The sequence below is a fragment of the Mesoplodon mirus genome, assembly GCF_964341445.2.
Source record: "Mesoplodon mirus genome assembly, chromosome: 4".
Taxonomy (NCBI): Eukaryota; Metazoa; Chordata; class Mammalia; order Artiodactyla; family Ziphiidae; genus Mesoplodon; species Mesoplodon mirus.
The window spans coordinates 146671990-146695958 of NC_138979.1; the positions used below are offsets into that span (position 1 = coordinate 146671990).

Genomic DNA, 23969 nt, shown 5'->3' on the forward strand with positions numbered 1-23969 from the left:
TTGTGAAAACTGAGAAAATATGATTTTGAAGTTGTCAGAGAACTTGGGACATGTCAGTGTTAGCTGTGATCACTGGTAATGTCAGTGATGGTGACAATTGAAACAGTGGTATGGACTGAGTTTCTGCTTGTTCACATTCATGCTAGCCTGGGATTCAGCTCCATATTGGTAAATAATGATACCTGATTTTCTCAGAACAGTAGTGTTTCAAAAGCACCTTTCCCTTAGTTGTTCACAGGACATTTCAGAGGGGAAATAGTAAGATGGGAGGATACATTGTGTAAAATAAGGGAAGAAACCAAGAAAGCCTTTATTGTGAGCATCAGAAATTGGTAAAAAGGGGCCCCATTTAATTCAACAGTTCTAGGGCAATAGTAGTCAACGGGCAGTCCCTTAACTTCTGGGTAGAGCTCTGAATCTGATTTCAGGAGCACCCTTAATTTACGTCTTGGATGATGGAGGCCAAGAGGAAGTCAGACTCCAGTCCACTTCTTTCTTCCTTTCACCCACGTGCCACTGCAGCACTCAGTCCCTGCTTCCCATGGCAGCCCGTGGAGATGCTTACTTCATTGGGTTTGCAAACAACATTAAAATTCCTTCTTTGTGGCCTAGGAAAGGTAAGTGGTTGATAAATATCTTCAGTTTTCAAAATAAGACAATTAAAGAATATTTTTAGACCAACACAAAGATGTTCCATTAAACAAGTCAATTTTCACAAATGAGTAACTTACTAGGTCAAAATGAACTGGGTTTACAGGTTCTCTTCTCAGCCAGAAAACTTGTTCAAAGTTGCAGCATTGTAATCCAATAGTGCATTCTAGCTGTATGATTTCTAAAATTAAGCTAAAAAAACAAAATGTCAGTGTTGAGGAAATAATAACAGAACGTTTCAACACAGTTGCAGATACTGTTATTGTTAGGAGTCTTTTTATTGAAGTATAGCTGATGTACAATACTACAGAAGTTACAGGTGTACAATATAGTGATTCAAAATTTTTAAAGATTATACTCCATTTATAGTTATTATAAAATATTGGCTATATTCCCTGTGTTGTACAATATATCCTTGTAGGTTATTTTATACCTAGTAGTTTGTACCTCTTACTCTCTTACCCCACCTGGCCCCTCTCCCCACTGGTAACCACTAATTTGTTCTCTTTATCTGTGAGTCTGCTGCTTTTTTGTTATATTCACTAGTTTGTTGTATTTTTTAGATTCCATGTATAAGTGATATCATACAGTATTTGTCTTCTCTGTCTGACTTATTTCACTTAGCATAATGCCCTCCAAGTCCATTCATGTTGCTGCAAATGGCAAAATTTCATTATTTTTATGGCTGAGTAGTATTACATTGTGTATATGTACCACAACTTCTTTATCCATTCATCTGTCGAAGGACACTTGGGTTGCTTCCATATCTTAGCAATTGTAAATAATGTGGCTATGAACATTGGGGTGCATGTATCTTTTCAAATTAGTGTTTTTGGTTTTTTTGGATATATACCCAGGAGTGGAATTGCTGGGTCATATGGTAGTTCTCTTTTTAGTTTTCTGAGAAGCCTCCGTGCTGTTTTTCACAGTGGCTGCTATTGTTAGGAGTCTTAAACCTAATTACCCGAGTGGACATTCTGGGTTCCAATAAATTGGCATTCTCTAAAATTTCTAAAAAAACTAACAAACTTCTGATAACTGTCTACTCAATCATGCAATAAACTAGTATTTCCTGGTTGATTATTTTTTCTGTGTGAAATTTTTATGTACACAAAAAAGTACAGAATGTAAGAAACACCCACATTTAACAAATGCTAACATTTTATCATACTCACCATGGATTTTTAAGAAATAAAACATTATAAGTATAGTTGAAGCCGAAAGGTGACCTCTATTCTGAAGGTGATATGTGTTTTTTTTTTCTTTGCCCATATGTATATTATCTTACTCTGAATGTGTATATTCATAGACGATATATGGTATCTCTTCATTTTAACTATGATATAATGTTCCATTATATGAACATGCCACAGTTTAATTATTTTTATCCCGCCTTTGGATAATGTCTATTTCCAAGTTTTCATTATTTAAAAAAAATTGCAGTGAACATCCTTGTATATGTGTTCAAGAATTTCTCTAGGATAGGCACCTAGACATGTAATTACTGGGTCATTTGGTTTGAACATTTTTACCTTTAAATGCTCTCCAAAGTCATTGTAATAGTTTATACCTGCAGTGAATTAGTTGCCAACCATCTGAGGGCTTGGTATTGTCTGAGGGGATGGAACAAGTGTCTGGTTGCCCTGATCAATCATTTTATATAAGTTTGAATGTTTCAGGTACAGGACACTGTCATTAAAGTTCTTCAGTTTTCTCCCATATACCTTAACCGATCAAATTAAAGTAAAAATTCCTGGAATAGGAAGTAAACATTTCATTTAAAACAGAAAAACCCAAGGTTTAGAAAATGAAAGCGTTCCATTCAAATATCTTTAAAGCTGGACTAAAGTACAAAATGTTACAAGTACATAAAAATGGACAATTCACTCAGCATTATGTTTATTTGGTTTGACTACAAAGGAAACTGCTCTGTGTGTGGTTCATTTTTCCTCTCCTCTAGACCTCTTTGCACCCTCAGGTCCAGACCCAGGCAAACTGTGTTTCCATCTTTAGCCAGCTTTTGACTGATATATGCCATCACCAAACACAGGAAGTTCCTCTGAGGTATCCGCCACCTCCCTGGTGGGTGACTAAAGTGCAGGTGCAGAATCGGCACGTCTGCACAAACAGGCATGTTGGCGGTGGCTGGAAAAGCACACAATTGGTCTCTTTCTTCTCCTCTAACCAGAGCACCTTTATCTCAGTCATCTCTTTATACAAATTATGAAAGCCTCTCCCCTTTCTTGTACTCCTTGATTCCTTCAGATGTTGAGTAACTGTCTGTCCATCCTCCATGCATCTGCTTTGTGGATGCCACCTCTCTTTTTTTTTCTTGCGGTACGCGGGCCTCTCACTGTTGTGGCCTCTCCCGTTGCGGAGCACAGGCTCCGGACGCACAGGCTCAGTGGCCATGGCTCACGGGCCCAGCCACTCCGCGGCATGTGGAATCTTCCCGGACCGGGGCACAAACCCGTGTCCCCTGAATCGGCAGGCGGACTCTCAACCACTGCGCCACCAGGGAAGCCCCCCCTCTAATTAGGGAACATCAGGGTGGAACAGAATGACCCTGTGTTTTACGTTCGCTTATAGTCTTTCAAAGAACAATAAAAATAAATAAGCAATATATAGCTGAGACAAAGAAAGTTATCTTAGTTGGACAAACCAATTAATACGGAGTCATGGGGAGTATGGGGGTTGTGTGTCCCGTGGAGCTCTATTTTCCCCTCTGGAATGGGGGCTAGAGAAGCAGACACCACAGCTTTCACTCTGTACTTGTCACTCATGCCTGCATTGGTGCCCCACTGTGAGGAGAACACTCCTGCTTCGGTTCCAGTCACTGGAAGAGACTTGGAGCTGTGGGTTTGAATGGAGGCCCCGGGACGGCAGTCGTTCTCAGCTACCGCAGAGCGCCTATCTTTGGCTTCCAAATCTTAATTCTTAAGCAGATTCCTTTTGACAGCTCGGCTACAGGACAGATTCCATCAGGTGTTGATTGTAGAGTTTAGAGTACATGACAATCTTGGAGCTCTCAGTCTTTGCCATAGAGTACTTGTCAACAGTACTATTGTGGACCAAGGTTCCAAATGCAACTCTGTGAGGCCCTTTGAGCCCCTTGCCTGTGTGTTGAAGCCCATAGGCACAGCTCCATTGCATTTCCAAAATTCTGCAACCTGCATGTGTAGAACTGCACATTAAATGAGTGTTCTCAGCTATCACTATATCTCTGGAAAGGAGTATCACTGTAGTTCACATATGAGAATTCAGGACTGTCTGCCCGTTCCAGTTATCACCAGCCCAGGAACATGTAGCTCATGAGACATTCCAGACCAATGCACATCCTTTGTTTCAGTTTTCCTTTGGACTGTGGCTTCCTTCCCTGGTTAACGGAGTGCACTATGAATAACTCCAAGCAGAGATGGCATAAGATTTATCTTGATTACTAACTCTAAACAACTAGGGGTTGAAGCCTGGAGCACTGTGAGAAGCATTTGGAGGCTGTGAAGGATCTCAGTACAAATAGTGTGGTATTTGAATAGCACTGTCTGCCCTGACACATGGTGGGAGAATGTGGCATTTGTAGCAGATATTTACCCTCCTTTGCCCTTGAAGGCTACTCTTGCGCCTAGATTATGGTTGTACATAAGTATCACATTCCATGCTTCTTGCCTTTGCATCTCTCCCTGGTTCTCTCAGATTCTCTAGATGCTATGGCACTTACTTTCATAAAAAGACCACCCAAAGCCTGCCTGACTTCACCGTCTTCAGGAGATAGGTTTATGAAAGACATCAGGAGAAGGAAGTATCCACTTTGTAAGAGAGATCAAAGAAGGAAAAAAGCCACTTTTCCTGAGTTTTTTCTATATATATTCATTTCATTCTTTTCACTAATAGCTCTAGCACACCTAATGTTATTGAATCCACATTACGGTTGGTGCATTTCAGAGCCTTTCCCTTTTGGGAAGTAGGAAGAAGCTTTGAGCTTCCAGCATAAGTTAGAATGTGCCACTAATAACTTCTATGCAGAGTTCTCCAGATTCCTTACACTCCGGGAACCAAGTAATGTGTGGAACTAGAAACGGGGTACAGTAGAAAGTCTACCAAAGAATACCAACTTTAAATTAGTGTCTTAAATTCTCTTGTTATTCTTCAGTGCACTATGGAACAGCATTAGACTGGAGCAGTCTTAAGATGGCATCCTTTCATCGGTCCCCGTATGTCAGGAAAAGCAGTTTATGTTTCCTCGGTTTCTAAGATGTACTCCCCCACGTTCTCACATTTAGACATTTCTGAGACAGTGACATCTTCCAACTGATGCTTTTCTTTTTTCTTTCTTTTGCCAAAAATGCTGTCATTAATTCAGTAGTATTCTGTAGAGCCAACGATGGCTTAAAATCAGAAATATGGTTATGACTCTCCTTCTAGGGGACAGTTAACCCTGCCATAGCATTTTTCACAGGCATCCTGAGAATGCTTCCCTGAATGGAATATGCCGTTACAGGCCCACTGTTTCCCCTGATTCTCTTCATAGTTTAATTACTATTTTCCAAAGTCTTCTCTTTATGGCCTCGTGTTAAGCACTATATTGCAAATCATAAACACACTTTGATTGTTTTCCCAAGAGCAGGTTACAGAACATCAAAACCCGCTTTACAACATTCTGAAAGGCTGGTCTGGTAGCGAATCTGGTAGCAAGATGTGAGGCAACAAAGGCCATTGACACCACTGATTGGATTTCCACACTGCGTGAGGGTTTAGTGATGTGTGTCCAAACATGTTAATTTACCAACCAGCTGGACTAAATTGTACCTGGGTCTGTAGCACTCCCAGATGACACATGGGTCAAAGACTTGACTCTTAACAAGCTACATAGAAGTAATTTGTTTTATGTCATTACACACCTTTGTGTCATAGGCAACAGGGGGATGTGGGCTTGTATCATTTCTGAAAATAATAATTGGAGCCTGTTTCTTTTTCTTTGCTGTGAAAATGAAGGGAACTTGTCATCTAAAATTGGCTTCAGATGTTGGAGTTACACTGATTGAGATGTTTAGGCTCCAGTCATATTCCGTGCCGTGAAGTGCTTTGCCAAAGAAGTGACTTATTAAAATAAATAAAATACATGTCTTGTAGTTTCGAAAGTGGACTGTAAAGTCTCAGCTTTTAGTTCTAGGTAAGGATTGTAGCTATTTTCTTAACTATATTAGCACATGAAATGCATTTTCCCCCAGGATCCTGTAGCATATGACTTTTAAGATTTCAATTCTGTAAAGTCAGCCAAGGCTTTTTCAGGAAAGAAGAGGGTGTTGAAACAGGCTGGGCCTCTGAGCTGTTTAAGAAATGCAGCTGGCTTCTTTACTCTCAGAGTCACATTGTTACTCTTTGCTTCACTGCTGGGGTTCCCACAGAGAGACTAGATGTCTTTAAAGTGGCACTCTTTTCTTGCTTTTCTGATGTAGGTGATTTTGGGGAGACCAAAAATGATAACTAGCTGAGAAGTAGCACAAGAAGCCTGATTTTTTTTTTTTTAAGGGAACAGTGGTCAAGTGTAGTTTTCTTTCTGGCTGGGGGTGGGGTTAGGGGAGGTGGGGAGAGGGTCTAAACTCATTGAGTTCACTGCTTTTTTTGGTGAGCAGTACAAGAAGTCTCTTAGAAGTACTCCAGCTATTTGCCCAGCAAATTTCTGGGGAGGATAGACGACCAGGTGCATCTGTGGGTATAAGGGGGATAGAGTAGAATAGTCTCAGTGGATGCACAAATAGAAACCATGCCACACAGACTAGACAAGGCAACGGAAACAGGTAGAATTGAGGTGAAGTGGTCAGGATGGGGTAGGTGTTCTTCAGCAAAAGCTTTGGGCAAGCCTGAGCATTTGTGTCATTTAGGTGTGAGAGTCTGGGGCAAGGTGTTAGTCATACAGCTTGGCTTCCACCTTAACACCTTTGTAGACTGCGTCCTCTTCAACCAGGCAGGACTAGTCATACATATTTTATTTTGCTAAACTGTAGTTATATTGAAATGCCAGAAAAAAATTGCTGAATGTTCTGTCTATAGCACTCTTCAGAGTGATCTCCACTTTTCACTGTCTTTGAGCTACTTAACAAATCTGCAAATTGTTTAAAAACAACTGATAGCAACACAAATGATTCTTGTCCATTGAAGTAACTTGTGTCTGATGCAATTGATTATTGCTGTATTGACCAGTTTTGCCTCTATTTGTAAACCAATGTTCATACATATCTTTGCTCTTTGAATTTTCTTTTGAACTGTTGTAACATCTTACTGGTTCTCTCTCATTTATTAATGAGTTCAACAAAATCTTTGACCTGAGTTCATGCCATAATTTTACCTTTAAAAAAATTATCCTTTATCAGTACAGAATTTTAACTCAGGGAGAACTGAGGGGCTACCTTATTTTAAGTAATCTGAGATCTTTTATCAAATTTTAAATGAGTACATTGTATGATAGTGGGAAGCCCTCTATGAGAAAACATGCATTGTATAGGGAAAAGCAGAGCTCAGGAGGTCAGAAGAGGTGTCAGGCTTCATACATGGAAGAAGCTCCTATGATGTTTGAAGGGATGCACGTACAGGCGGGGAATAGGGACAGCAGATGTATAATCCAGAGACCTGAAAAACAGTACCCTAAAGGAGCCTAAACTTCCCTAAAGTTTCTTGGCGGCTAGTGAGCCTAGGTTCTATTCCATTTCTGTTAACTTATATTTATGTTTTAGAGATAAAGTGTCTTCAATCTTATAGAAAGAAACCCAATTTTACTATTGAGTTTATGTCTAACTTTGTTAAAATATGTATGCTTGATAAAATAAGGACTATCCATGTTGACCTCTGTTTCATGTATCTTTTATTCTAAATCATAAATGTTATTCTTTGTGGACCATCAGGAAAGCGAGAACTTGTTCTGTTTCCCCTTGGAGAGACATTCTGGTCGGATATCTTCCCAGTGCCCTCTCAGTAGAGACCATGTAGAGTTGAACATCACCGACAAGCATGTGAGAAGAGCCCTTTCATAGGAATTCAGATGGATGTATTGGGGTTATTTTTTCAAGTAGTAGACATGAGGGTGTGATGACCTTATGGAAAATTTGAGATTTATTTATGAATTGAGGAAGATAAACATTTGCTATTCAGTCAGTGGAGAATTTTTGGCCTGGTTAGGAGATGACTTTGGGAGAACATCATAGCTTTATTCAAATCATTTCTATATTTGCTGGGTTATTGTTCATAGGAGAAATTAGACTTATTCCATGTAGCTCCCAAGGGCAAAACTAAGGCCAACAAGTTCTTGAAGTTACAAGAAGACATCTGTCAATTCAGTTATGAAGTGAATTTTCTGACAGTTGGTGAGAGCGCTGGTTCCAAACAATTGTGGACCCTTGAAGCCTTCTTTCAGAGAACATATGATCGATCACTTGCCGATGACCTTCTATAAGGGATCCCTGTGAGGAGAAACTCAAACTAGGGTGTCTCTAGGGTCAAAGACCTAGCTATCTAATTCCATGATGGCTTGCCTTAAAAACATACAGATGTTTTGTAGCATTAGGAAAAATGGGGAAGGAAGTTTGCTCTTCTTCTGTGATTCTAAATGCTAAATGTGAAAGCCATTGTTATTGCGAATCACCCTCCAGTCTTTCCAGAAAATGACTGACATTCTAGGCTTAGGAGGGGGTGTTGGATTTCCTGGCAGATGCAGTAGATGCTGTTCTGTAATCAGTCCTTGTGTGGGCCCAACCGGATTTGGGCAGCAGATGCACTTGATGTGTAATTGTGGCAGTGGCCAAAAAATGTAACCAGGCTTGGCAGTCCCAGGAACCACATGACTATCTTGAAATGTGACAACATAGGAAGTATTTTTTGAAACCAACTGCCTGCCTTTGGCGAACTTCGGTTATAGGATATAGTTTCAGCCCACTGCTAGGGGTCAGAGGTAAATGCTGGAAGGACTGAGTAAAGCTACTGTCTCGGGAGTTCAGGTTTGTGGACCCTACAGGGTTTTCTCTTCCCGATGAAAGAAGAACAAGAGGGAAAGAGTTGGAGGCAAATATCAGGATTTAAAGGACCTAATGATTCTGTGCTGTTTTTAAAAATGAGATTTCAGGAAGCAGCGAGCTTGGTAAGAAGGTAGACTTTTCAGGCATGGCAGGTCCTGCTCCTTCTCTTGCAAAAATGCACATTACTGGGCAAGTTCCACACACTTATGTGTTCATCCTAACTTTTAATTGGGGCTATTGGACATAGAGTGGCTTCAAGGAGAGGAGAAAGCATGGAAAATAGTTGGTGTCCAAGTAAGAATTTTGATGTACTCCCGCTCTCTTGAGAGCCAAGCTTAATATAGCACAGGGTTTGGCAAACTATGGCTCATGGGTCAAATCTGGCCAATAACCTGTTTTTGTAATAAAGTGTTACTGAAACATGGCAGGGCTCACTCTTTAAGTGTTATCTATAGCTGCTTTCACGCTGTACAAGGGCAGAGTTGAACTGAGTAGTTGCAACAGACTGGTCTATAAAGCCTAAAATATGTATGATCAGGCCCTTTACAGAAGAAGCTGGCTGTACCATACTTCATCATGGCCATCTTTCAAGAAGATGCTAATTATACTACTATTGAGCTAGAAGGGAAAGTTAGCAGAAGTCATTAGCAAGGCCTTCTGCAACATATTTTTCCATCTTCCATCCTACCTGCTCTTCCTTCCCTGTTCCTTGGACCTGGTCTCACACACATTGTCATCTGTTTCCTATCATTCACTTGAGTTTATTAGATGCCACACACATCATGGAGACATACCTAATAGAATAAAATATTTTGACCTGTCTGGCCCTTTCTGCCTAGTATTCTATAAAAATTCTAGGTATAGAGTGAATTTATTTAACATCTATTGTGTTCATTAGTATATGGGGCTGAACCCATGAAATCCAGAATGTGAATGACAGTTTAATGCAACAGGTGACTATTTTGATCATTAACAAGGTGTAGCATTTCTTGAGCCTATATGATCATAGTTAACATGTTTTCTAAGAGAATCTTCTTTAAAAAGGGAACAGGTTTTTATTAGTGTTTAGTTGCCTTTGTCCTGTAATGAACATTATCAGAATAAAGTTTACTTTGTATCATACTGAAATAGTACCTTTCTGCTGTTGAAATTCATTTAGTTAAACCTTAGTTTGTCTCTACTGTTTTTGAGTTAATGGTACTATTATATGTCGCTATAGAAGATTTTTAGCTGATCTAGATGGTTAAATAGTGTGTCTTTATTTCCTAACAAGTATTATCTAAGAACCTCATGGGTTTGTAACTGAATGGATACTTATGGCCTTTGTTGGCCAAGTGCATGTTGCTTCTGCCTGTGATTTGTGGTCTAGTGAACAGCCACAGAACGTGTCCTTTACAACTGATTGACCTTTGCACAGCCTATTTTGGGCCTTCTAAGAGCATCTTAAACTAAAGAAAAACTGTACCAGGTCTTACATATTATTACTTGATCCTATTGGAAATTTTCCCTGTGGTAATTTCAAAAGAAGTATTTACATTAAGACTTCATGTTTAAACTGCACTTTGAGACCCACTTATGTCACTGAAAGACTTCAGCTGCTACCAAGAAATTGTTTGCAACACAAATATGTAAGTGTGGAAATTTTAGAAAGTGTTAGCCTGCTTTGGGTACATACATCTTAGCCCAGATCATTCAATTTCTTTGTCTGCATAAAAAGCTGATGTTAGGGTTAATAGTCTGCTTTAGAAATAGAAAATCCAATAAGAGGAGATAATTAGAGAAATGTTTTAAAAATAATTTGCTGTAGGGAGCAGAGGGGTGCCCCAGGGATAGAGAACAGAAACACCGCAAATGTTGCAGAGTCTCGACCTGATGTTGTTCATGTCACACAGAACATTAGAAAAAGCAGAGCCCTTGTCCTAACAGAACACGTAATGCTTTCAAACTTACTTCTATTTTAATTGTGAAAATAGTGCCTGTTCTTAGTAAAATGACAGTTTGAATCATACAGAAGTTTATAAGTAAAAGACTTTTCCTACTGCTACCCAGGGGTTAGCCATTGTTAAATTTTATTATATCTGATTCCAGAAATGTTTGTCTGTAGTGTACATATTTTTTCTATAGATGGAAAATAATATTTTAAAGCATTTTTTTCCCTTCATGATATACTGGGTCATTTTTAACATCATTACACAACTCTACTTCATTCTTTGCTACTGCTACAAAGTAGTTTATTCAACCATTCCCCTTTCCATATACTTGTTAACTTTATTATATGCTAATTCAAACAGCACTACAGTGAAACAAATCTTTGTAATATGTAACTGTGCAAGTGTAATCATGGGCTAAATTCCTGAAAGTAGACTGACAAAGGCTGTGTGTGTTTTAAATGTGAACAATTACTGACAAAATTTACCTCCAAACTGCTCCAATTTTTTCAGTCCTAGTAACAAGGACTTAGAATAGCCATAGCTGGAGATCCTTAAAGAGTATCATTATCATCCTAGCTAACATTTATTGAGCACTTCTGTGTGTACTGTTCCCAGATCTTTATTTACTTGTATTAACTTATTAAATCCTCACAATGACCCTATGAGGTAGGCACCCCTTTTACAGAAAAGGAAACTAAAACTGAGTCACATGCAGAGGTTACTTACCTTGCCTGCCTAGAAGTCACTTAAGGTGCCTGTCTGTTGATGGTGGTAGAAGAAGTGGAATACAGTCAGCTTGGATTGAAAGAGAGAGGATAGTGAAGCGAGAGACAGAAGTCTGGGATATAGCTGTGAATGCTTACTTCAGAAAGAGTGCAGACAAATGAATAATGCAAAATTTATTCTTATGGGCAAACTGATGCTGAGAAAAACAAATGTACTGTCAAACATTTAAAGAGAATGGGGGAGGATCTCTTGGATTTTTTTTTTGGTAGCCACTGACCAGAGATATGGAGTGAATAACGTGTCAGTCGGAAATGAAGTGAGGTTAGAAATAGACTGTATTTCTTTACCTTCTAAATGAGTTGGTTGATTAGAGCCTGATTTAAAAAAACAAAAACAAAAAAAGATCAACGTTCTTGAAGGTCCCTTGTACTGTACAAGTTCCCTTTACTAGCAAAGAGTTTTTTTGTTTTGTTGTTTTGTTTTGTTGTTTTTTCAGAGTTTGAGATTGTAGGAGCAAAGTGGAAAACCAAGAAAAGAGGTTAAAGCTGTAGTCAGTGCAGGCTGAAAGCAAAGGCAGTGTCAAAGTGCCCATCCAGCAGGAAATTTTGTCCGTGAATACTCTCTTATTGATGACTATCAAGCTACTAAGAAAATAGGATGAGTTGGATTAGATAAATAATAAAATAATTAACGTTGAGGAGTTTCTTCCCCCTCTAATTACCTTGTAAAGGAATTAGCTGTTGAAAGTTAAGGGTTTTGTAACTTAGTCACTGAACAACATAATTTTTTTTAATTACTGATTTTAGGAATTGGGCCCTCAAACTAAATATAGTAACAAACTGTGTTTTCCATGGCATCTCACTATTAGAGGCATGTAGACTTGTAGAGCTTGTAGGGACTTTAGAAATGGTCTAGTCTCACCTCTTATTTTGAACAGAAGAAAAACAAGGCCCAAAGATATTCAAGCTTAGCAAGAGATGCTGATTGAATAAACCAACAAGTAAGTTCTGGAACCTCATCTTTGCATGGCCTATCTGGTCATTTTTCCATCATACCATCTCTCTGAATATAAGTCATGTTTGCACATAGTCTCAAAAACCAGTTATCAGTGGAGAATTTAATAACATAAAATGTTTGTCAATTCAATTCTAATTAATCTAACAGATCCTCTAAAGATAAGCATATATCTTAAATGCTTCTTACATTTCAAGAAGAAACAAAACTAGATATTAATATGAATTATCCATTCTGTAGGTAGAACGAAAAGAGCATTTAATGTGATTGCTAGAACTTGCATTCCCATAGGACAACCTTCTCTAGGGGTCTTTAAGGGTTACCTACCATCTGTTTTAAAAGAGAGGGGAAAAGCAACTTTTTAAAAGAACACAATGAAGGCAATATTCTTGCTTATCAGAGGAAAGTTCTAATGGAATCACTGAAATAGGTAGCCAAAAGTAGAGTTAGATGTGTATGGTTTAGGGAGGGTTTTGTTTACAATTTCAGTGTCCACAGCTGGTCAGTGCTCTGGGCTCATCTTCAGGGGCTCTTGAGAAATCCCCATGAAGACAGCCGATAACATGAGGTGTATAGCAGAACGGGAGAACAGGTTAGGGAAAAGCTTTTTAAGTGCTGTCTGCATGCACACATTACAAAGATAGATGAGGTGTTGATAGAGGGGCAGTAGAGTTCCCACAGAAAGTCTAGAGAGAGGGTTCAGAGGTAGCCCGGGTAAGACATCAGGCCTTAGAATAATATTCAGAAATGTTGAATGTAGCAAAAGAAGCACTAAGGGTTTAGGGAGAGGTGAACTCATTTTTGGCCGCTAACCATGTTTGAGTCTCTTGTAGTGAAGTGGTGAAGAGTGAAAAGCCAGCTTTGCACTCAATGCGTATTGCTTGTGGTTAACCTGAGGTCTAACCTTAGGAAAGAAGTTGCCATGATTCTTTCCCACTGCCTCTGAATTTCCAGCAGGATGGCCTTTAGCAACACATCTGTCCTCCCTTTACCTCTGTTTCCTCTTCGGTAGAATGAGTATAATGACAGCACCTACCTCACAGTGTAGATTAAATGAAGAGCGCAGTGATTAGAACAGCACGGTTGATGCATGGTAAGCTCTGTATGTGCTGGATATTACAGTTGCTTCTATTACAACGGCAGTAGTACAGTTTATACAAGCTCGCGTGTTTTTGCACTTGTTTCTCTAGAACAAGTAAATAGAACCAAGACAGATGACTCAAAGAATAATACGTACTTGAGGTTAGTAATACAGAGGACCCACCCTCCCAGGAATATCGTACACGTTACCCTTCCATCAGCGATCTCTTTCATGGACTTGTTAGCAGAAAGTCTCCCCCTTGGCAAGTCTCTGTGTCCAGTGCTCTCTCAGGGACCTCGGAGAACAATTGCGTTCAGATCCTTCTGGCCTGTGTCTGTGTATCACTGCAGACTCCAGAAGCCACACAAAGGAGGGGGAGATTTGGTTCACAGGGATGAGCTTCTCTTGGCTACTGTAGCACACATCTGTATAGAAGGACCAGGGAAATGCACTGCTAAAATGAAGCACTCTGAGGATCACCTCCCCGCCTCAGGGATGTAGTGATAACACTTAGTATTTTTACGAGACGCTTTCACGTATGTTAGCTCATTTGATTTTTCTCAGCACTGGGGGCATGTAAAATAAAAATGAAGCTTTCTTCCCCTTATTTTGACTGCAGTATCTAGATCTACTCTTAATCTGTTTACATTATTTTAAAAGCATTTTCAGAGTGTAGAGATTTCTCTCTGTATACTAATCTTAAGCTGCTAAAATGATCGCTTTCCAGTAACCAGGACCTAATAGCTTACAGCAGGCTCTCATGGGACCCCAGACATGGGATGTGATTTTGTCGTAATTTTGGAAATTTGCCCTAGATTGAGGGACTAGAAAGATCTGGCACCTTCTATTTCATTTTATAGGTTCAAATACCATTGAATATCACTGGGTTTTGGCTTGCTGAAAACATTGGTAACAATGAGGTTTTGCAAACTTTAATACTCCATTTTAATAGGAGAGAAGTGTTCAGCATTTACACTACCATTGTAGCTATTTTATTAACATGTTAAGTAATAATCAGGGGCTGTTCTAAAAACTCATCAGATTTCCTAAGCTTTTTAAAGCCATGGAAGTGTAATCCAGTCCAACTTCAAAGCGGCTGCTATAGCCTTTGTCCCCATCATCTGGGATGTTCAGTCTCCAGATGAAATTCATGCAACTCCCTGAGTTCAGATATCAGTTACTGCCAGCTTTCAAGGCACTGTAAGCAACAGTTACTTTGCCCCCTTTTCCTGACTACTTAAAGAATAGTTTTGAAATTGTTTCTTTTATCTCACCAGAGTAGACCTGCCTAGAAAGATTTGTTTAGAGAAAGTTTGTTTCTTTTCTTTTAAGTAAAGTGTAGGACTGAAATTAATAGCCCTACCTTGGAGCCGGTATCCCAAGGATGGGGATCCTGACACAGTAAATAGGTAGTAACTACTTCATTGTCCGGTAGCAGCTCCGTGTACCTGGCCCAGCTCTTCTCCGAGGGGACAGGAGATGCCGATTATACTAAGGTGTTGTCTGAATGTGAAGCTAGAGAAGAGCTGAAATTTTCCCCTTCAAGTTTGTTTGGTCACACAAATGACTTGGAGCCACACAGGTTTGCAAACATGCATGGAAATCTCCCACCACAATGCCATCTTCAAGTGGACTCAATGCTCCAGTGGAGCAGAGGCCACAGCCACCTGATTCTGGGGGGAGATGTGAGCTCAGGCTGACACAGAGTACCCATCCACAGAAGCCCTGGGGGCTCTGGTGCTGGCTTTAAGTCACCCTGGTTTGTAAGATGCAGGACTGACTGGAGCGGTTTAGGAATGGGTTCCTGAATTCCTTGGGTTTCAGTTCTCTTCAGTTCAGATATATTACATTTTCTCAAACTCACAAGCTGTCATGGCATGAGGGCTGGACTTGGGACTCATGTATGTTCATGCTGTTACCTTCCATCCAATGTCGGGCTTTATTTTACCTCCTCATCTGAAGCAGTATCATCTACTTTTGGTCACATCAAATGAGACCTTTCTTCAAAATTTTTACTGTCTGCTGGAGTCTGAACAAACTAATGGGAAAAAGTCCGGTTAACAATTGGCCAAGTCCAGTGGTCATTTTTAAATTTATTTATTTTATTTATTTATTTTTGGCTGCATTAGGTCTTCGTTGCTGTTCACGGGCTTTCTCTAGTTGTGGCGAGCGGGGGCAACTCTTCGTTGCAGTGCGCAGGCTTCTCATTGCGGTGGCTTCTCTTGTTGTGGAGCACGGGCTCTAGGTGTGCAGGCTTCAGTAGTTATAGCACGCTGGCTCAGTAGTTATGGCACACGGGCTTAGTTGCTCTGCGGCATGTGGGATCTTCCCGGACCAGGGCCCAAACCCATGTCCCCTGCATTGGCAGGCGGATTCTTAACCACTGCGCTGCCAGGGAATCCCCCTGTGGTCATGGTTAAAGGCAGCTTTCCCTCTTTTGTGGACTTCATCCAGACGTGTAGTGTAGCAATACCGTCCTCAGTGCGACACAGGACCTAGAGATCCTTTGTCCTTGCAACAAACACAGAGCGCTTCCCAATGTTATTGCGCCCCTGAAGGAAAACAGCATCATACCATGTGTGGCTAAGTTCCCATGTCAACTCCCCTTGAACGCTGGTTCAGAAAATGTCCCCTTTGTCACACCTAATTCTGACTTCAGCACTCTCTGTGGAAATTGGATCAGGAAGACCACCCTGATCAAGGGGACAGTCTGATGATTTAAAGCTAACATTAAAAGACAAATATCTTGTATCTCAGTGTCTTCTAATGGTTTGTGTGGGCCATCGTCTAGAGGCTCTGGAAGTCAGATGTGCTTGTGGCTGTTGTGTATATACATCTGGTGGTATATCACTTTTTTTTTTTTCTTTCTCTTTAGGACCAGGAAGAAAACAAGGGAGCAACAAGTTGGCCTGAATTCTACATTGATCAGCTCAATTCCATGGCTGCTGTAGGTATCCTTTCTGTTCTTCAACTCACAGTTTAAAATGTAAGTTTAGTACAAAGCACACAGTTGCACAATAAGTATTCACTTGAGTAAGAACTGCCAAATGTCATTATCTTTCCAAACTCCATTCCAAACGCTCAGTGTTGGGGAGAAAGGGGAGGCAGGAGTGGTATTTGACAAAATGATTTTTTTCCAGTATGTTTTAAATAAAATCAGCACATACTAAAATATAAGTGAGTTTAATGTTATTAGAGGAAGTATAATCATAAATCTGGCCTCTGTTCAACTTTAACTTGCAATTGTTCCTACCGATCATTTGGAACTTTGATAGGGCAGCACCATTCTAAAAGTTAATACCATGTAAGAATAGTACAATGAAACTATTCCTTCACTGTTCTCATCCTTCTTTTTTTTTTTTTTAAACGGAGGACTTAGTTCCTGGGTTCTTGATCTTACAGGGTACGAAGGTACTCTTACTCGTACAAATAAGAAAAAATTTCATGGAATACGTGGTTTAATGGAAAGGCGTAATAATGATAATGCTGAGATATCCTTGGGAAATCTTCAGTATGTGGATTTTTCGTTTAGTAATTGATGAAAATGCATTCTCAATGTCTAAAATAATGCATTCTGATCACATGGATGTCTCTGTGATGTCAGAGTTTTGAGCTGCTTGAGGGGCATCTGCTGATCCAGCAAAAATACAGCAGAAAACATGTCATCAACATTTGAGCCTTAATAGCCTAAATCTTGTTCACATTGATAAAAATTGGAGGCTGCTCACAGGAGAGCAGTCTTTGCCTCCATGGACACACGATTTTAAGAGTTAGTCTGTTAGGCTCAACTTTGAGTTTATTATATTCAAGCAGATGATAGCTTCCATAATACTTTCTCTACCTCTCCTTTTCCTGCCATCCACAGAGCCCTTGTGGAGAATTCATTTCTTATCACTTAGAACAAACATTCTAGATTGTCTAATATTTTGCTGCTGCTGCAACAGTTAAAAACTGACTACTATATGTGAATCATTCACACTTTTGCTAAATTTTCAGAGGCCTTGACTTTTAGTAACTTCCTCTTTTCTAGCTTTTTCTTTGAAGATGCTTCTTCTGCTGTCACATGATGAATAATAAGCACCATGGTAAAGAGGGCTGTATAAATTATAGAAGAAACTGCATAAGCTTTTGCCCCAAGGGTTTCTCTAAAAGCACAGCAGAAAAGAACAGAAAATAACCACCAAATCCTTATACCAGGCATTCTACACAACAGCAAAGATGAGAAAAGGGTGATCTCAGCATTTCTATGAATATGTTATCAGAACATGAGGCTTGTGATAACCATCAGGGATTTTTCTACATCTGCCGAAGCAATTATAATATAGAGTCATTTACAATTCCTGCACATAAAGGTTATTTTCTGAATTTTTTTTTTAAATTTATTTTTGTCTGTGTTGGGTCTTCATTGCTGCATGCCGGCTTCCTCTAGTTGTGGTGAGTGGGGGCTACTCTTCGCTGTGGTGCATGGGCTTCTCATTGCGGTGGCTTCTCTTGTTGCAGAGCACGGGCTCTAGGCGTGCGGGCTTCAGCAGTTGTGGAGCTCGGGCTTCAGTAGTGGCTCGCGGGCTCTAGAGCACAGGCTCAATAGTGGTGGCACACAGGCTTAGTTACTCCGCGGCACGTGGGATCTTCCCAGACCAGGGATCAAACCCATGTCCCCGGCACTGGCAGGCGGCTTCTTAACCACTGCGCCGCTGGGGAAGTCCCTATTTTCTGAATTCTTGTTCTTGGCTGTTAGGGTAAAAACAAGCTGTCAGGCAGGCTGTCTCTCTTTCTAATTAAGTCAGCCTTATTTGATGTCTAACAAGGGAAGTTGCTCCTTTGTTAATGAATTCACTTCTATCAATGGAGAAGTACTAAATAATATGGATTTTTCCTTTCTTCAAATTTTGGGACAGTTAGGTTAATGTGTCCTTTAGTGACTTACTCCATGCCTTTTCCGGAGTCAGCCTGACTCATTTCCTGCACTAGAGGGTGCATGATGTGCTGGTATGTGGCACTTCTTCAAGAGCCTCCCTTCTCCTTCATCTAGCTCCTTGGACAACCTTTTGCTACATTCATGAGTCATCTACATTTTAATTATATTTGCTTCCTAATCGAAAGCCCTCTCTAAGAGTATCATTTCCAGGCTCTTAAATTGTCACTTTGCTCTTCTTTATGGGTTAAACACCTCACAAAGCTTTCTAATGCTTCTTGAAGGACAGAGCCAGCATCTTTCCAGGGTTAAGGGTAGAAGGCATTACAACAGGTGATGAAATAATGAGGCTTCACCACTCCTGCATCTGTAAAGGAGCAAGGAGGCCTGATGAGGCCAGAAACGCCATGCTGAGTTTTCTGGTTTTTTCACCCTATCTGTGGCCACCACATCCTCCCATAGTTCTAGCCAATCTCTCTGGAGGATTCCTGACAGCACACAGCAGAAATCCTAAGACATTATCCCTGGGGACTGGAAAGGCACATGATTCCTCCAGATCCTTTCCTGGCCTGGCAGCTAAGCTCTCTGGCTGTCTGCTTTGGGAATTGTCGAAGGGGGGTTTATCCACATTGTCATCATCCACTGTCTTCAGCATCAGTAGCGGCTACTGCTGTTGAGTGTGCCTCATGTAACAGGCACTTTACATGCTGTTTTAAATCCTTACAAGCACCCTATGCTCTAAGTGCTATTTATAGATAAGGAGTCTGAGACTCAGAGAAAGGTTACCTTGCCCAAGGTCATCTCATTTGGAAGTGGTAGAGCTGGAATTTAAACCTGTCAGTCTATGCTCAAAGACTCCTTTCCAGTTTGCCTCTCACTACCTCAGTTTTTTAACTCAGTTTTTTGGCACATGAAAGAGGCCTGGTAATCCCACCCCCGCCTCCACTCCCAGCCTTTCTGAGGTGGGACAGGCATCTGGAGAGTCTGATAAGCAGTCCAGGTTGAGAACCTCAGCGCTTACTGGTCTGTGAAGCCCTTTGTGGAACAAGTTCAGTTACTTTACGGAAGCTTCGTAACAAGAATGCTTTGTTCTTTAAAGGACCCCTGAGTGATCTGCTGGCTTTTAAAGAGTGAAAAACAATATAATAAAAGAGTGCGTGTTCCAGAGGGACCTGGGCTTTCTTGGTGTGTGGCTTCTGCGTGCAGTCTCAGGGAGCAAGGATGTGAGGTGAAGTTCAGTGTGCTTAGCGGGTTGGCTTATTGATTTCACACCAATGAGATAGTTCAAACAGGAGCTTAGTTCCAGACTCCATACGAGGAATGATTTCTGTGCCTGGTTTGCGCATCTCTCTCGGCCCTGCATGTTCCAGTGTAAACCTTAGCAGCTTTGACTGGAAGATCCTCTGCCAGGATGCACTTCGTCCTTTGCCCACTCCTCATGTGAACAGGGATTTAGTAAGTGCATAGATCACCCAAGGAGGCCGCCACAAGCCAGTCCAGTGTATGGCAAGGTGCATACTGGATGTTTGGCCTAGCAGCCATCTTCAGAAATGTAGGCAGATCCTCTTTTCTGTCAAAAAGCTACCAATTTAGACTTCTCCATAAATGTGAAGCTTGAAAATTTGAGACTCCACTTAAATTATTTTATTTCGAAAAGTCACATTAGAATGTCAGGTTCATCTCCATAACCTCGACTTTCTCAATACAATAAACGATCTTAGATTCAATTCTCATTGTACTACACACAGAAAAGAGTATACTGTCTTCTGTTTTGAGAGGAAAGTAATAGTCCTTATATTGGGGAAGGAAATTCCAATTTAAATTTCTTGACTTTTCATAAATCTCCTAACTCTGCTAGGGAGAATCTTAATGTAGTCTGCCTTTATTTGGAGGTTACACCCTCTCCAAGATTGATAAAAGGATAAATATGTGCATCTTTATTTAGTATTAATGAACCACAATAAGAAACGTGTGTAGTTTTAATTTGAGAGGTTTGGGTGACTACGCTTAGGAACAAGAAGTGATGTTCATAAAAGTCTTGATTCTGGGCTGCAGATTCAAAGTGATTGCTTAAGAGTCTGAACAAGTTCAGCTGTGCCACAGGAGATTAAATGTACTTGGCTGGATTTGTGCTAAATTTTCCAGGATATGGGTCTCACGGAGCTGTGAAGAAATTCATTGGCTATTTCTGCATGCAGCCTCTTCCCCTACCATCCTCTGGTGACAGCTGTCCGGGTGCATCACCAGCAAGAGGGCAGCTTTAGCAGAAACAATTCAAGTTTACAAAACAAGACTTTACTGATTTTTATTTCACTTGCCATAAATGATACTGATATATGTTTGCTTTGGGCTTCACCATCCTAAGTGTGAAGTCAAATTTAGGTTTTAGTTAGCATTTAGTTACTTAATGCTTGTACTGTTAACTTGAAAAAAATTAAGTAAAGTCACCCCTTGATGATGTGCGGACCTGAAAGAAAGGGAGAGACTGGACCATTGAGACACGTGGATAAGAGCCAGATGTTTTTTTTCTGTACCCCAATCTGTTTCCCAACCATGCATTTTATCAGAATGGGTAACAAGTAAAAAGACTGAGACTGGACAAGCACATGTTAAGAGTAGGAGGAAGGCAAGGGACCTGTGGTTCCGTGGGTAGAAGCACCTGGGGCCATAAGACTTGGTGACACTTTTAGTACATTTAGGTGATCATGGCATAAAAGGAATGCAAAAGACTTTTTAACAAGTCTATGAACCTTACTAGCATTCATAACTTTATGATATCAACTGAGATCTGCTTCCTTAGGGCCTTGCTCTTGGAAGTGAGATCCACAGACTGCAGCATCAGCGTCATGTGGAAACCCGTCAGAAGCGCAGCGTCTTAAGCTTCACCGCAGACATGCCAAATCAGGACCTGAATTTTAACAAGATCCCCAGGCGATTCGTGTCCACATTAAAGTTTGAGAAGCACTGCTCTAGTAGATCCCTGGGTAGGGAAAGCACACATGGGCACGTACACACACACACACACACACACACACACTCATACACACACATACCCATACATTCCATATCCTGATTTCCAAATGACATTGAATCGTTTCTAAAACTTAAGCATTTACTTCAAAGGAATTGTCTATCTTTGTATCAGGTCCAATTTAATCGTTCCTCTTAAAAAATAATTGGATGTAACAAAAAATGTAAAAAAGTACACTTTTTTTTTTTTTAAAGATTACCCTTTTTGACTGAGGAACGGAAGGGATGGCATGGGAAGATTGCTGCCTGCCTCTCTTTGATAGTGTGATCATGTTAACTTTAATGGTCAGATTGTTGTATGTAACTATAGGTCTCATCTTCTTTCTATCAAATATAAATAGTAATATCTTCATCAGAGTGTAGTTATAGAATAGTTACACAAGTGTTTGGACAACTTAATCTCTACTAAGGTTTCTCACCATTTTCTTAAAACTTTATTTAAATTCAAAAGAACTAACTTGTAGTACAGAGAATGAATTTGCAGAATTCTTGGTGCTTTTGGTCTACCTTTTGGCTTGTACTAAATCTTGGTCATATTATTATTGATTATGTGTATTAAAAGTGAGAGCATGTCATCTGTGGGCTTGTCTTCCTTGTACTATCATTAAAACAAAAGTTGAAGAAGTAACTTTAGTTTTCTTTGCATAGAGAAAATCTCTGCTGGCTTTAGAGAAGGAAGAGGAAGAGGAGAGAAGTAAAACTATAGAGAGTTTGAAGACAGCACTACGGACGAAACCAATGAGGTAATTTTTAGACTGGGTAGCGTGTACTACGTGTCTCTTTTCTTTTTCGTCTTTTCTACTTTCTTCTTCCCTTGTTTTTTCCCTTCCTTTCTTCTTTATTTTTCTGCAATAGCCAAACTCTTGAGGAAGTCTTAAATGAAAAACATGTAATTGAACAGTGGATGAAATACTTTAATCACTGAACATTCAATAAATTGTTTTTCTTCGGTTAAAAGATATGCAGACATCCGTGAAGGTGGCTAAAATACCAAAAGGCAGAAACTAATAAGTGTTGGTGCACATGTGGAGAGATTGTAACCCTCATTCATTGCTGGGGGGAATGTAAAATGGTGCAACCATTTTGGAAAACAGTTGGACATTTCCGCAGAATATTAAACATAGTGTTGCCATATGACCCAACAATTCTACTTCTCGATATATAGCCCAAGGGAAGCGAAAACATGTCCCTAAAACCTTGTGTGCGAATATTAGCATTATTTATAATAGCCAGAAATTGGAAACACCTAAATTCTATCAACTGATGAATTGATAAATAAAATGTGACATATCCATAAAACAGAATATTTTTAACCCTAAAAAGGAATGGAGTACTGATACATGCTACAACATGGATAAGCCTTGAAAATATTTACGCAAAGCGAAAGAAGCCAGACACAAAGGACCATGTATTGTATGATGCCATTTATATGAAATATCCAGAAAAGACCAATCCATAGAGACAGAAAGATAAGTGGTTGCCTGGGGTTAGGGAGAGAGGAAAATGGTCTTTTGGGGATAATTAAAGTATTCTAAAATCAGATAGTGACCATGGTTGCACAACTCTGTGACTATATTAAAAATCACTGAATTACACATTTGAAAGTATGAATTTTATGGCATGTGAGTTATATCTCAATAAAACGGTTGTAAAAGGAATGGATGAGCAATCAGCTTCTACTGTGTGCCTCCCACACCCTCATTTTCCATTAATCCTCTAAGGTTTGGTGGGATGTGGGGGTGCTTACAGATGCATTTCATCAGCACTAGTGCTATGAATGAAGCTTGGCTAGGACTGGGTGATGTGGTTGGATGAAATAGCTGGGAAATAAAATTCCCTATATTTGATGATAAAATGCTAGGGAAAAATGTACTGATTCCTCAAAAATCATATACAGTTGTATATCAGAAGTTTTCTAGTCTATCCTAACAAGATCAGTGTTCCCCTCTGTATGTGTGTTCTGCATTCTCAGATGTTAATGGTTATCCAAGGCTAAATAAGTTTGGAAATTTCTGGAGTAGTCACATCAACAGGTTATGTTACTTTTGAACTTTTCAGAGGCTCAATCTACAGATGTGTATTGTGAATTATTCTCATTGATTGACTTTACAGTAAATAAGTGCTATAAATATACCAAAAATGAATGTACAGTAATAAAGTATTGCTTTTATTTGTTTTATATATTGGGATTCCATATAGCATGCCATACAAAAGAAGGTTTTTGCTATAAAACTAAGGAGATAGATTATCATTTGTTTGGCAAGTAGATATCCTGGAGTTTAAGGATGGTCTTTGACTTTCATTGGTATGGGGCGTGCCTGGGTCAGTGGTCAACACTTAAACATGCATGGGGACTGGATTCTATCATAACACAGGATCAGCAGATGACTTTAACCTAAGGTGAATATTCTGAATGTTTTCTTGTTCCTGGTTTTCTGTGGTTATAAGATCTGTTAACTGGTTATTCATATCGGTTAAGATCTTTTTAACTCAAATGGAGATTTTTTTCACACTTCTGGTTAGACCTGACCATTGGGTCTGGGCCAAGGAAGAGGCCTCCAATTAAGAAGACTTCATGTAAGCCTTTGGGTACTTTAGAACTACATCTTCTTACT

General features: G+C 39.9%; 1 protein-coding gene across 1 annotated transcript in view; it reads left to right on the forward strand.

The window, feature by feature from the left end:
- Positions 1–23969, forward strand: part of DAAM1 (dishevelled associated activator of morphogenesis 1) — a 176084-nt gene that overhangs the window by 92480 nt on the left and 59635 nt on the right. Inside the window, exons 4-5 of the mRNA XM_082617433.1 lie at positions 16285–16356; positions 22003–22097. Coding sequence (XP_082473559.1) covers positions 16285–16356; positions 22003–22097 — 167 coding nt within the window. The remainder of the gene's footprint in view (positions 1–16284; positions 16357–22002; positions 22098–23969) is intronic.